Below are 15245 nucleotides of genomic sequence, written 5' to 3' on the forward strand. Positions count from 1 at the left end.
ACAAACCAGAAATGACGCGAAACAGCACGCGCGCCAACCTGGTGCCCTCAACCCATTCATTCATTCATCCATCCATTAGGCTACCCGGTTCCATCGCATGTATGAGGTTGACCAATAGGCGCACAGAAGCTTTTCCGTACGCAACTTTCAAAAATGGCGAAACGAAAGAGATTGTGCTAGCGTTAAAACTACAAGTAAAAATATAAGAAAACAATATTTTAACTCAGCCTACCTCAAGTTCTCTTTGGAGGATTGACAGCCCATAGGCTACTGTCCTCTTCGAGTAATCGTCCAGGAAGGTGTCCATTGTCGGGTTTTCTTTCTTTTTTTTAACCTTTTTTTCTGAACACAGGACAATACAACATTCACCCCGCATTCACCGCTTCATCCATTGTTTGTTTACGTTCATTTCCGGAAGTCACTCGCTACTAGTTTCGCCTTTTCGATGACATCACGCGCGCCGTTAACACTCTGATGGTCTTCCTTTATGAGTCACGTCCGTCACGTCCTGGGCCTTCCCGGTCAGAAGTGACCGGAGGCCTAAAAATGAAACTTCTTCCATCCCAGTAAAACCAATGCAATTTATTTTTGTTCTATAATATGTATTCTTTTTAATTTAGAATTAACTTTTCTAATTTTTTCAATGGAAATATATATATTATTTAAAAAGAAAATTATTAATGCAGTATTTTTGTTTAATATAGAGTCTGGGCCTTCAGAAAAAATATTTTTTTGAAGAAAATTAGCACCATCTGGTTACAGTATAGATAAAAACGTAGGACCATGGTGTAACCACTAGATGGCATGTACAGCTCTCTATGGAAAGGCATGTGAATTCCCCAGCTGTTTATGAACACATTTTTTATTTTTTATTTTTGGTGGATTTGGATATATAGTTGAAACAATCTCAAAAACTATTTCTTATTAAAAAAAAATTGTAAAAAAATAAATAAATAAAAAATCGGAATTAGGTCGTTTCAGCCTGCAGTGTGCACAGCCTTACAGTTTTATCAAGTTGATGAGATTGTGAAAGGAAGACTTTTTTCAAAAAATAAGAGCTATTTTTGAAAAATATGTTGTTTATGCGCCAACAACAGCATTAGAAAGATTGGTGTTTTTAGATGCATATGTTTCAAAGATGCAGTACTGAAGAACATTTGGTTTTGTAAGGAGATTTAATTGCACTGATGATTGATAGAAATCACGTTGAGAACCATATGCCTTCAAGTGAACGTCTCTCAAAGATGATAAATGTGAATGATCTATGTGACGTTTGGAGGCATTTTCATGATGGTCAGAAACAATGCATGGGCTCAGGCAGCAGCATAGTGTGGGCCCAGATCCGGTCCACATCTGCACATGGATTCCACACGGTCCAGATGTACTTTAGGTCGAGAGGTTGCTGTCTGGGAATGAACCCAATAATGAACAGCTATGAGGATTAAATTAATATATGGTACCTGATGAACAGAGGAAACAGGACACTGAAGAGGAACATAGAAGTTAATGAGAAACAAACTAAACCGAGAATAACCATGGCAATTACATGGTGGGCGCTAAGTCATTTCACATTAGCAAGTACCTCATTTTGATTGAGCAAAGGCAGAAATCTCCAAAATGGGAATAACTATGGTATAATAAAGTGAGATTCTTTAGCTCCAATTTTTTTCTTCAGATTTGTCAATTTAAAATAAAGTACACCTAAACTTCTTATGCATTCTGTCCCAATCTTGCATCATTTAAGAATTATCAATGGAGACAAGAGCTATTGACATGCAATAATTAGAGAGAGTGCGTGCGTGCGTGTGTGTGAATTTCCTGAATTTGTGTGGCTTGTTCGGCAGCAGTCTCTGACAGAGACGTTATCGCTTTGCTACTGAGAAATGGCATGTATTTTACAATAGTGAAACTTACTTTAATTGATAAAATATTGCAGGCAGTGCTGATAACTTTCGGTTATGTAGTCTGTGTGCACATGTGGGTGTGAAAGAGCATGATAAAGAGATTGTGATATAGTGATAATAAAAGATAATTGTTTAAAAAAAAAAAAACCTGTTAATAGTTTGACATTTTTATCCTGTTGTTTGTCATGTTTATTTGCTTGATCAGTGCAGGGATGTAGACCTATTTACCAAATATATTATGATATATTTAAATAATTAAACAATGTGCTGTTGATATTGATATTTTGGCTTTATATATGGTCAGACACTTGCATGTGTCATTATATAATTAACATTCTACCAAAATCAATCTAAAATGGAGTTGACCAGTGAATGTCAAAGGCCGCAAAGTCTATCACATTACGTTTTTTCGTCAACTTAGGATGAACCACACACAGACATGCTATTTAAGAAAGTTCTCGACGACAAATGCTAGACTGAGACAGTCTTCTCCACTCCTAAAATACACAAAACATTAGCCTTTATAGAGAGAGTTTCTTGAGTAAAGAAACGGTGTGCTTATTCAAACATCCAGTTACTTATTTACCTTCGCATTGCAGAAAAGCAGATGATCCTTTGGTGGAGTTATGAGGTTTGTCCAAGAGTTTGAGGATCCAATGGAGATACAAGGTTTATATAAAAAAAAGCTATTTTTATTACGTTTTACTGGTTAAATACAGAAGGTACAAAAGCTGTCAGGGGCTGGTACACGTTTTTACCCAAAGGCTGCATATTGGTACCTTAGTGGTACATTAAGTGTACCCACTTTTTTACCCAAATTAGTATACCTTAGTTGTACATTAGCATAAGTGGTATATTAGCACCTAAAATGTACATATTATCAACACTTAAAATGTACATATTAACACCTAAAATGTACATATTAGGACCTAAAATTGACATATTAGCTCCTAAAATGGACATATTAGCACCTAAAATGAACATATTAACACTTAAAATGTACATTTTAGCACATGAAATGTACATATTAGCACATGGAATGTACATATTAGCACATTAAATGTACATATTAGCACCTAAAATGTACATATTAGCACCAGAAATGTACATGTTAGCACCTAAAACGTGCATATTAGCACCTATGTACATATTAGCACCTAAAACGTACATATTAGCACTTAAAATGTACATATAAGCACCTAAAATGTACATATTAGCACCTGAAATGTACATATAAGCACCTAAAATGTACATATTAGCTCCTAAAATCGACATATTAGCACCTCAAACGTACATATTAGCTCCTGAAATGGACATATTAGCACCTAAAATGTACATATTAACACCTAAAATGACGTTAACACCTGCACCTAAAATGTACTTTAGGACCTAAATAGGACATATTTGCTCCTGAAATGGACATATGAGCACCTAAAATTTACATATTAGCCGATAAAATGTACATATTAGCACCTGAAATGCATAAATCAGCACCTAAAATGTACATATTAGCTCCTGAAATCGACATATTAGCACCTCAAACGTACATATTAGAACCTAAAATGTATTAGCTCCTGAAATGGACATATAAGCATCTAAAATGTACATATTCGTACCTGAAATTTACATATTAGCACCTAAAACGTACATATTAGCACGTAAAATGTATATAAGCACCTAGAATGTACATAGGCTATTAGCACCTGAAATGTACATATTAGGACCTAAAATTTACATATTAGCTCCTAAAATGGACATGTTAGCACCTAAAATGGACATATTAACACTTAAAATGTACGTATGATATCAGCACCTAAAATGTACATATTAACACCTAAAATGACGTTAACACCTGCACCTAAAAGTACTTTAGGACCTAAATTGGACATATTTGCTCCTGAAATGGACATATGAGCACCTAAAATTTACATATTAGCCTATAAAATGTACATATTAACACTTAAAATGTACATATTAGCACCTACAATTTACTTAAAAATGTCTTTTGAAAAGGTACATTGTGACAGCTTTTGTACCTTTTTTTCTGAGAGTGTAGTAATGATTCAAGATACGCGTTTTCTACCCGATGTCTAAAATTGTGTTTATTTAAATAGTAATTGTCTTGCAGTGTTTTACCATTAGAGTGAAATAAAGTTGCATCCGCGAGCATATACGTAGCCCCTGAGTGACGTTTTCTGATTCTGCTGTGATAGGTAGCAAAGCTCTTGTGAATAATAATAATTTGGCGAATTGACATGGAAATTTTATGTGGTAAAAACTCACCTGGAATTATTTAAATGATGCCGTTTAAAATAAAAAACAACAGTTTAGAATGGGTCAGCCAATCAGAATCAAGTATTTTAAGAAGCCATTGAATAAGGTGAGTTGTATTTGTGTGTGCTGATCATGACATAACTAATTGAAACGATTGTCCTTGTATATCCTGCATCAAAACTATAGATATTGGCCTTTTTGGAATGACATTGTGCTTTTAAGGGTTACAAACTGTACATCATGCTTTGCATTCTGAATTCTTATCATCTAAACCATCTTTAATCTTCATGCAAGACCGGAAGAACAGTATCTTTTTATCACTGTGTTGCTCATACTGCAAGAAGAAAAAACTCCACCCACCCACTTTTAGAGTATATTTATACAGTGTTTTAACATGAGAACTCAATGTCAACTTCATCATGACCATCATCATCAGCATCTCTGTGCTCCTGCTGGCCTCTCTGCTGCCACACCTGACCTTCACTGGTGAGAATGATTATAACAGGAAATTATGTTGATTTTTAATAATGTTTGATTTGTATGGTCTGAATAAGTTTACTGACAGAACCATCTCTCTCTCTGTCAGCTCATGTGAATGTGGGTATAGTGAACGGCACAGAAGCCAAACCCCACTCCAGACCTTACATGGTTTCTATTCAGAAGAACAGACAACATATCTGCGGTGGATTCCTCATTTCTAATCAGTTTGTCCTGACTGCTGCACACTGCTGGAACCGGTAAGTGTTAAAGGGATACTCCACTTTTTTGGGGGGAAATAGGCTCATTTCACAACTCCCCCAGAGTTAAACAGTTGAGTTTAACCATTTTCTAATCCATTCAGCCAATTTTCTGATATTTAGAAGAACATCAGTAACCAGACAGTTTCTGGTCTCATTGACTTCCATAGTAGGAAAAAAATATGCTATGGAAGTCATTGAGACCAGAAACTGTCTGGTTACTGATATTCTTCTAAATATCAAAAAAAAAAAAAAAAAATGAATACATTCGAAAACGGTAAAACCCAACTGTTTAACTCTGGGTAAGTGGTAAAATGAGCCTATTTCCAAAAAAAGTGGAGTATCCCTTTAAGAAATCACTTTTGAATGACACAACTACAGGACAACCATACAGTGTACTGTATGACATAAATGATTATCATGACTTCCTCTTTCAACAGAATAGAGGTTCTGACGGTTGTTATTGGTGCTCATGACTTAAGGAACATCGAGAATTCAGATCGCTTCGACGTGAAGTCTTACATCCCACACCCAGACTATATAGACCGTCGTAATCAGAATGACATCATGCTTATGAGGGTAACAAACTGTAATACTTTTATTTGTTCAATTAGAATCTGATCAGGAAACAGTGGCACAAAACGAACTAATTTCTATTGGAATGTAAGACTGTAAGATTGCAGTAAGGCATTCAATTAATTTCTAATGTACAGAAAAAGGCCAAGTGACTCCTTGAGTCTCTTTCTTTTTTCTTTTCTTTTTTTTCGGCAGTTCAGAATTGATTCTTTTGACGTCAGAATTGACGTTGCACACCTTTTATATTCATGAACATTGCATGAAAGTTAATATTTATAAAAAGCACAATAGGTGCACTTTAAGAGGCGCTTAACAAAAACGTGTTGGTGATGTGTATTTTGTAAAATTTCTATATACCGTCAATAAAAAACCTTGGTCTTCAGGGCTTTTGTACTAACAAAAAATACTGTATTGTTGGTTCAACTTAAAAAATGAAGTAACCTGGTTGCCTTAAAATTTCAAGTTGATCGAACTGGAAAAAGTGAGTTAATACAATGAAGGAGATTGATTTAATCATCAGAAACTCAAAATAATAAGTTATCTGAACTAAATAAATTATTTAAGTTGATTTGACAAAAGAAAAAATGTTGTGATAACAAATCTTGAAAATAATTTTTTTTTTACAGTGTAAAAACAACTGCACAAAGATGACTATATCTTTTATTAATAATGGTTGTGTTTTTGAATTACAGCTACAGGAAAAAGTTAAAGCAAACAACAATGTCAAATGGATTGATTTACCAATGGATGGAGAGGAAATGGGAACAAATTCTGTCTGTAGTGTTGCCGGCTGGGGAAGACTGAAGACTAATGGCCCAACGAGTGATCTTCTAATGGAGGCAAATGTGTACATAATGAATAACTTAGAATGTAGCTATAAATGGGGAGAGATCTACTCACTCTCACAGATGATGTGCACACATGGCCGTGGTGGATCCTGCCTTGTACGTACAAAATAAAATAAAAAAGATTCACACACTTTGATTATGTTATGTTGTGTACTGATCCGGTATGTATTTAATTGACGTGTTGATCTGTTTCTTCACAGTATGATTCAGGAGGTCCTTTGGTTTATGGAAACACTGCAGTTGGTGTCACATCGTTTGGAAATGCGGAAATGTGCAATTCACCTAAATATCCGAATGTGTATATTAAGATTTCACAATATCGCGAATGGATCGACAACATAATTAGAAAAAGTGAGTTCAGTTATTGAATGCTTTTGTGACTTCTTTCAATAAAGTATCACGTGGCAAGCATCAATCATCAAAGTGTCTTCATTGTCACAACCATATAAAGTTACAATATTACACGGGGAGAACAAAAGACATTTTACATTAGTTCACTTGGTGTTGAGTGTGTTCATTTGAGATTGTTTAAATTTGTTCAAGTAGGTTTCAGTTTTCTCTGCTAAGGGTTATAACCATAAATGTTGACTAAGATGAATTTCAGGCCATCAATGTTTATGATAAGAATCAGCCAGTGACAAAACTCATCTGCCATATTGGACACGATATGACGATATAAGTTATTTAGGAGGATGGCGACTCCTGCCGACCTTGAAGTGCCATGGCTAAAGTAAGCTTCATCTCCCCATTGTTTAGACCACAATATAACAACATCAACCTTAGAATGTGTTTCCTTAACTCCTTCCCTTTACAAGATAAGAAAATACTTTTTTCTCTGTCATGTCTCTGAAACCCTAGCATTAACCGAAATTAGAGAGATGTTACTCTCTAAACTGAACATAGATTAAAAACAAATGAACAAACCAATAAAAAAGGATTGCTGCATGTCTAACCGGCTTTCAAGTCAGCCACCGATTGGCCTGCGCAGAGCTGCATGTACTCGAACACACCTTTTGTGAAACGGTGATGTCATAACCCCACGTGCCTACCCCAGTCAGACACACTACGTCACGTAACAACAACTGCGGACGACATGCTTGTGTTCGTGCTGCAGAAGCTATACTGAGCCTCTTTTATTTCTTTATTTATTATTTACTTAAATGTATTCATATTTTCTTTCTTTATTTTACTTCTTAATTTATTTATATGATGTTTATCTGTTGTCTGATTAAGACATTTCATATTTTGTACCAGGCCATTTATGATTGTTTATGGTAGTTATTGTTCAATAATTTCTTGGTAAAAGAAGATACGAGTCTATTATTATAGGCCTATGTCACACTTCCTGCTTCCGGAATGCGGAGTAGGGATATAGAACTTTCGGTCAACTTCTCTTCAACTTATTTCTCAAGGATTTAGATTATCAGCCCTAATGTCTAAACCATTCAAGGTAGACACGAGCTATGAGGTTGAGAAAATAAGGTTTTTGCTGCTGTTGAAGCTATAAGTGCGAATGAAATCAACCTTGTTTTAAGAAAAACATGTTTTATCCAAGATCTTTTGAAAAAAAAAACTACACTACCCACAATCCTAAGCGTAGCAGCAACGTCAGTTGATTGGTCTAACTCTCTATTACCATAGAAACGTTTACCTTACTGACGAACAGCTATACTGTAGCTATCCGCAGCTGACAGCCATACCTCAGCTTTCACGCTTTCTCACTTGAAAGTTTTCATTTACCATCCGAACCACAGCGTCATATGTGACTTCATGCAGGTTGCGGAGAGATTTGGTCCAGCGGTATGTATCGGACTCCACCATTGTAAAAAGCTAACCAGAAGAGCCGTATCCTTACTAAAAGACGTACTTCTGGTCTTCAATTTTTTTGTGATATAGGCCTATAGTAGACAGTGCAAGGTTAAAGGGAGAGTTCACTTTGAAATTAATTTTTGATATGTTTTAGCTTACCTCAAGGGCATCCAAGATGTAGGTGTCTTTGTCTCCACAGTATTTTCAATTTTGACATTTTTCAGTCAAACCGTTGTTGTCTATCAGTCATACACTGGAGGCTAAGGGGGTCCACCAAAAAGCATGCACAGAGAAGTCCAAAATAAACATGATTTAATGACTCGTGCATGTAAGTTCACATTGATGGCCTAAGACACGAAACGAGCGGTTTGTGTGAGAAAACTAACAGTATTTATATCGTTTTTACCTCGTGTAATCCAAGTGATCTGAATCCGTTGTGCAATGTCCAACTGAACCAAACTGAATCAGTTCAATGTCACGCCGGAAGTGATCGCTTGCGTGTGACGTCACTCAATATTTACACAGAGATTTCGGAAGTTTTACCTATTACTAAACATTTAGATATACCGAAATCGTCTTCCATTGCGGTTTCCCGTATATCTAAATATGTTTAGTGAAAGGTAAAACTTCCGAAATCTCTGTATAAACAAAGAGTGACGTAGGCGCGCAAGCGATCACTTCCAGCTCATGCGCAGACCGAAGCGCCCGTGCCGTCAGATCATTTCGTCATGGCTATGATTACAAGAGGTAAAACGATATAAATGCTGTTCGTTTTCTCACACAAACCGCTCGTTTTGTGTCTTAGGCCATCAATGTGTACTCACATGTACGAGTTATTAAATCATGTTTAATTTTGACTTCTCTGTGCATGCTCTTTGAGGTGAACCGATTGAGGACCCCCTTTCCAGTGTATGACTGACAGACAACAACGGTTTGACCAAAAAATGTCAAAATTGAAAATACTGGACACCTACATCTTGGATGCCCTTGAGGTAAGCTAAAACATATCAAAAATTAATTTCAAAGTGAACTATCCCTTTAAGTCTCTGCTCTTGATAAGGAAAGCTCTGACTTCGTGTGGATGTGCTATAGGGATGGAGAAGTACTCGTGAAGCACTGTACCCATTAAAGTGTGACAATAAAATAAAAAATGGGCATCTAATAATGATCCAATAAGATCTAATAATGTAGGCTTACTATCTCTCTCTCTCTCTCACACACACACACACACACACACACATTACATATAGAATAAGGTTCTTCTGTTTTGATGAGGTGAGTCTACCCTCTGTCCCTAGCAAAATATGTTCAAAATATAGCAAAACATATTCAAATGTACTGTATGCTGTCCTGCTTTAATCTTCTAGATCTAGACCAAACTATCTGTGGCTGAAAATGAGACCACAAGGATTAACAGGAACAACACTCATCCACAAACTGAAGAAAAAAAAAAAAAGACTTGTGGGCAGCTCAATGTCTCCACCCACCCTTATATTTATACAGTGTTTTATCATGAGAGCTCACTGATCGTCTCCTTCATCATGACCATCATCACCAGCATCTCTCTGCTCCTGCTGGCCTCTCTGCTGCCACACCTGAGCTTCACTGGTGAGAATGATTATAAAACAGCTTTTATCAGTGTTTAATTTGTATGGTCTGAATAAGTTGACTGACAGTACTATCTCTCTCGCTCTCAGCTCATGTGGATGTGGGTATAGTGAACGGCAGGGAAGCCAGACCCCACTCTAGACCTTACATGGTTTCTCTTCAGAAGAACGGACAACATGACTGCGGTGGATTCCTCATTTCTGATGAGTTTGTCTTGACTGCTGCACACTGCTGGAACGGGTAAGAGCTTGTTTAATGTGAACAGAAATGTTGAGTTCAAACTGACTGCAGTGCGACCATACAGTGTATTATATCACATAAATGAACATTTCCAATATGCTCTTTATTCAGATATGACATTCTGAGAGTTGTGGTTGGTGCTCATGACTTAAGGAAGAAACAAAACTCAGATGTCATCAGAGTGAAGTCCTACATCCCGCATCCAGGCTACATAACCAGTTCTTTTCAGTATGACATCATGCTTTTGAGGGTAACAACCTGTAATAGTTTTTTTTTATAATATCTCAGGAATATCTCAGGTCAAGAAACAGTAGCAAAAAACACAAAAAAAAAATAATACAAATACTGAAGTGATTTAAATCATACGTAAAGGGCCATGGTCTCTTTGACTCTGACCCTGTATTATTAATGAATTGCTCTCTGTAGAAACAATAATGGCACAACAAAACAGAGAAAGCTGAAAAATCATCGAAGCCTTTTTGTTGTTATACTCATTACTCAGCAGAAAAGAACACAGTGTAAAATAACAGTGTAATCCACTGAACTTAAGTCTTATAAAAGACTGTTTATTAAAATGGTTTTATTTTTTAATTACAGCTAGAGAAAAAAGTCGAACTAAACAACGAAGTTGGATTGATCTCATTACCAAAGAGAGGAGAAGATGTGAAAGCAGGTATTCTCTGTAGTGTTGCCGGTTGGGGAAGACTACAGACTTCTGGCCCACTGAGTTTTCTTCTAATGGAGGCAAACACAACTACAAAAAATCAGGCATACTGTAAGCACTTATGGAAAGATGTTGATTACGTTCCCGAACGGATGATCTGTGCATATGGCAGTGGTGGATCCTGCAAAGTATGTGTGATAATTATTCACCGACTTTATAGTAATGTACAGACTGGTTTCACTGGTGACGTGTTGATCTGTGTTTCTCAACAGGGGGATTCAGGAGGTCCTTTGGTTTGTGGAAACACTGCAGTTGGTGTCACATCATTCGGATATACATATCACTGCAATTCACCCAATAAGCCTAATGTGTATACTGAGATTTCACCATATCTTCAGTGGATCAATGAACAAATTAAACATTAAATGTATTTTAATAAAAATATCACATGGCAAGCATCAATTATACTCAATGTGTTCTTATTGTCACAACTACACCCTCACTTTTCAGTTGTGACTGACTCATTTCTCATTAAATGGGGAAAACTGACATACTCCAAACTGTTGTTAAATTAAAGAAAAAAAAAAAATAATAAAAAAAATAAAATAATATATATATATATATATATATATAAATAAACAAATAAATAAATAAATAAATATATATATATATATATATATATATATATATATATATATATTGTTTCCAAACAGGTATGATATCATACACTGTGCTGGTCTAACTTAAAAAAAAATATAATAATATATATATATATATATATATACATACATACATAAATGAAACAATCTTTCAGACAGGTCAAAATAAAAAAAAGAATGATTGAAAAAACCTGCAGGATTTAAGTTGTAAAATGAAGAGTTTTATGAAATCTTCCGACAACAGTTATTTGAAAATGGCAAGTCAGCTTTACTAAGCTTACACCTGTTTTCTCACATCTAATATATTTGCAAGAAATATTAGGCATGGATTACATCACACATGATGTAACCATTAACAGCACAAACATAACACCTACAATATACTGACAAAAGTATTGGGACACCCGTCCAAATCATTGAATTCAGCTGTTCCAATAACTTCTGTGGCCACAGACCTTTAAAATCAAGCACCTAGGCATGCAGACATGGGTCGCTCTCAGGAGCTCAGTGAATTCAAGCGTGGTACCGTGATAGGTTGCCACTTTTGCAATAAGACCATTCGTGAAACTACCTCGCTATTAAATATTACGTGTGGCCTTCAGATGAGCTCAAGTCAGAAAAAAATCATATAGAGCTTTGTGGAATGGCTTTCCATGGCCGAGCAGCAAGTGCAATGCAAAGTGTCGGAGGGGTGTAAAAAGCAGGGTTTCCCAACCTTTTGCAACTCATGGCCCACTAATGACTGTTTAAAACACAGACCACATTACAAGGACCACCTTTCCAAGAAATTTCAGAAAAAGTACAAAGATATACTCTGCTTTTAATCTGTTATGCCACTGTAGCAGACTAGGTCAAGTCAGCTATATAGATGAAAATTGTCCTTGTATAGAAAAGACTCAGCAGGCTTACTCAGTAACCATTCACTATAACAGGCTCACATACCTGTAACAACAGGTCAGACACACAAGAGGGGAACATTCACTCTATTCATTAGCAGAAATGTTCAAAAAAGTTCACTCACCCCATTTTAAATCCTGGAAGCATAATTTTTCAAATACAATTAGCGAAATTAACATGACTGTTTAAAACAATATTCGTTTGGCTTCCCAACACAGCCTGGGTGTTTTGAGTTCAAATGTTTCTGCAGCTTTGATGATTTTAGCACCTCATTTGACAACATTTCTCCACATTCAATTGTGCATTCGGCTTAAGGGGGGGGTCGCACACCGGACGAGAGACATTTCCTATGAGTGTACACACACACACACACCGGCAGCGCCATTTGGTGTCTGTCCGTGGCGCCAAGCTACGGCTCAGGACCCTGTTCAAAATCCTGCCGTGCCACAGAGTGCCATTTACATAGTTTATATTCAATTTACATTATATTTGTCTCAAATCATTGTTAATGTATACTGACTTCACCTGGTTTATACTGATTTTCAGGTGAGATTCTCATAACTTTTCTAAGGACAAATGCTAGCCTTGCTCTATTCTGTGAGGCGCGTTTGTAACGTCACGTAATACGTAATTACGTTCAAAAGGTCACGGGCGACGTAGCCGGAAGTAAAGAATCAAAATCGTCCGACATCGTTGTTTTACCTTTTAATTCCTTTTTTTGTAAACGGCGTTTGAGTTAGTTTGCACGTTCAACCTATGCGTTCAACTTGTAAACACTCTGACTCTGTACTTACGGCTACGTCGCCCGTGACCTTTTGAACGTAATTACGTATTACGCGACGTTACAAACGCGCCTCACAGAATAGAGCAAGGCTAGCATTTGTCCTTAGAAAAGTTACATTTTTGGAATAAGTTTTGAAATAACCGATCGTTTCGCATGATAAGACCCTTATTCATCGTCTGGTATCGATTAAAGACATTTGAAGCTGCATCTGAAACTGTTATTAACTGTCTTTTGGACCTCCGACCGTCTGGTTCCCATGTAAGTCCATTATATGAAGAAAAATCCTGGAATGTTTTCATCAAAAACCTTAATTTCTTTTCGACTGAGGAAAGAAAGACATGGACATCTTGGATGACATGGGGGTGAGTAAATTATCAGCAAAAGTTTTTTTCAAAAGTGAACTAATCCTTTAAATCTGTCTATAGCGCAGGAATTGAAGATCGGATTTATATCCATTTTGCAAAAAAACATTTCTGTGACCAGGTGTGAATGTAATCGGTTTGATAAATCAGATATCTATCTGATAAGTAAAAACACATGAAGTGACCAGGTGTAACAAAATTTCCCAATTAAAAAAAAAAACAAAGAAAAATTTATTTGGGGGCCACCAGCCTACTGGTTGAGAATCACTGGTAAAGCACGCAGCTACTGGACTCTAGAGCAGTGGAGACGGGTTCTCTGGAGTAACGAATCGTGCTTCTCTGTCTAGCAATGCGCTGGGTGAGTGGGTTTGGCGGGTGCCAGGAGAACGGTACTTGCTTGTAAAGTTTGGTGGAGGGGGGATTATGGTGTGGGGTTGTTTTTCAGGGGTTGGGCTTGGCCTCTTAGTCCCAGTGTAAGGAACCCTTAATGCTTCAGCATACCAAGACACTTTGGACAATTTCATGCTCCCAACATTGTGGAAACAGTTTGGGGATGGCCCCTTTCTGTTCCAACATGACTGCGAACCAGTGCACAAAGCAAGGTCCATAAAGACATGGATGAGCGAGTTTGGTGTGGAGGAGCTTGACTGGCTTGTTGAGGAGTCCTGACCTCAACCCGATAGAACACCCCTGGGATGAATTCGAGAAGAGGCTGCGAGCCAGGCCTTCTTGTCCAACATCAGTGCCTGACCTCACAAATACGCTTCTAGAAGAATGGTCAAAAATACCCATAAACACACTCCTAAACCCTGTGGAAAACCTTCCCAGAAGAGTTGAAGCTGTCATAGCGGCAAAGGTTGGGCCAACTCCATATTAGACCCTACAGATTAGAAATGGGATGTTATTAAAGCCCACTTTACATGAAATACCATCATCAACACTGAAGAGAACTTCAGCACTCCAGAGAAACCTTCCCAGAACAGCATCATGATCGTCTGTGTGCTTTTGATAGCCACCCTGCTACCATATCTTAGCCTTCCATTTAAGTCGGAAAATGACAAACCTCTATTGCATCATGTCTTCTACATTTACCATAAATGTGCACTCTCTTTTAAATAGATCTGCAGGAACTCTCTTAATAACTAGATCTGAAGGAACATTTAGTCAAATCTATTTCTAATCTAACCAACCTAAACTAATTTCTCTTTCAGCATCTGTGGATGTATGTATAGTGAACGGTACAGAAGCCAAACCTCATTCAAGACCCTACATGGTCTCCATTCAAAGAGATACCAAAGACAAATGTGGTGGCTTCCTTGCATCTGAACAGTTTGTCATGACGGCTGCACACTGCTTTAAAGAGTACGTTTTTTTGTTCAGTAAGAATTTCGTTATGAGTCAGAGTCACAGACTGCTGAAAAAGGGTCTTCACTTGGTCTGACTACTTTCGAAATAACACATACCATGATAGTAACCTACTTAGTAGGTTGTACATGACTTCTGGTGAGTCCACCCATTATTAACCCAACAATCAAAACCAAGTTTTACCAAGGTAAAGTTGAGCAAAATACATGTGGCTTTGCTATGGAAGCATCATAACCAGGTAAGTTAATACATTACGGTTCTAAATTCATATTGTTATAGGTCTAGTCTAAATGCAAAACTCAGTTTTGAACAGTCCTTATTCATGTTTTCTTCTTTGTCTTGACAGACGTAAGAACCTGACAGTCATGGTTGGAGCTCATGATCACATTGGGTCCAGCCGCATGGAAGTCAAGTTCTACCACATCCACCCTGGGTATGAGTCTAAGAGTCTGCGAAATGACATCATACTACTTCAGGGAAATGACAGAGATAGTTTTTTTCAGGGAAAACTTAAATAA

At 37.0% G+C, this 15245-nt stretch overlaps 3 protein-coding genes across 3 annotated transcripts; all 3 read left to right on the forward strand.

The window, feature by feature from the left end:
* Positions 1–4554: 4554 nt before the first annotated feature.
* Positions 4555–6754, forward strand: LOC120488669 (mast cell protease 1A-like). The gene is made up of 5 exons (XM_089135247.1): positions 4555–4664; positions 4765–4915; positions 5356–5494; positions 6184–6435; positions 6540–6754. The coding sequence occupies exons 1-5, from the start codon at positions 4598–4600 to the stop codon at positions 6705–6707; spliced, it is 777 nt and encodes a 258-aa protein (XP_088991373.1). The 5' UTR covers positions 4555–4597; the 3' UTR covers positions 6708–6754.
* Positions 6755–9658: 2904 nt separating this feature from the next.
* Positions 9659–11122, forward strand: LOC120495191 (mast cell protease 1A). The gene is made up of 5 exons (XM_039694623.2): positions 9659–9756; positions 9846–9996; positions 10108–10246; positions 10594–10848; positions 10933–11122. The coding sequence occupies exons 1-5, from the start codon at positions 9690–9692 to the stop codon at positions 11083–11085; spliced, it is 765 nt and encodes a 254-aa protein (XP_039550557.2). The 5' UTR covers positions 9659–9689; the 3' UTR covers positions 11086–11122.
* A 3164-nt stretch (positions 11123–14286) lies between these two features.
* Positions 14287–15245, forward strand: LOC148995802 (chymase-like; the record flags this gene model as incomplete). The annotated part of the gene is made up of 3 exons (XM_089119133.1): positions 14287–14404; positions 14574–14724; positions 15074–15245. Coding segments are annotated over 3 exons (441 nt in total), but the record flags the coding sequence as incomplete, so codon positions are not given.

This window comes from Pimephales promelas, chromosome 2, assembly GCF_988280905.1.
Source record: "Pimephales promelas chromosome 2, fPimPro1.hap1.1, whole genome shotgun sequence".
Taxonomy (NCBI): Eukaryota; Metazoa; Chordata; class Actinopteri; order Cypriniformes; family Leuciscidae; genus Pimephales; species Pimephales promelas.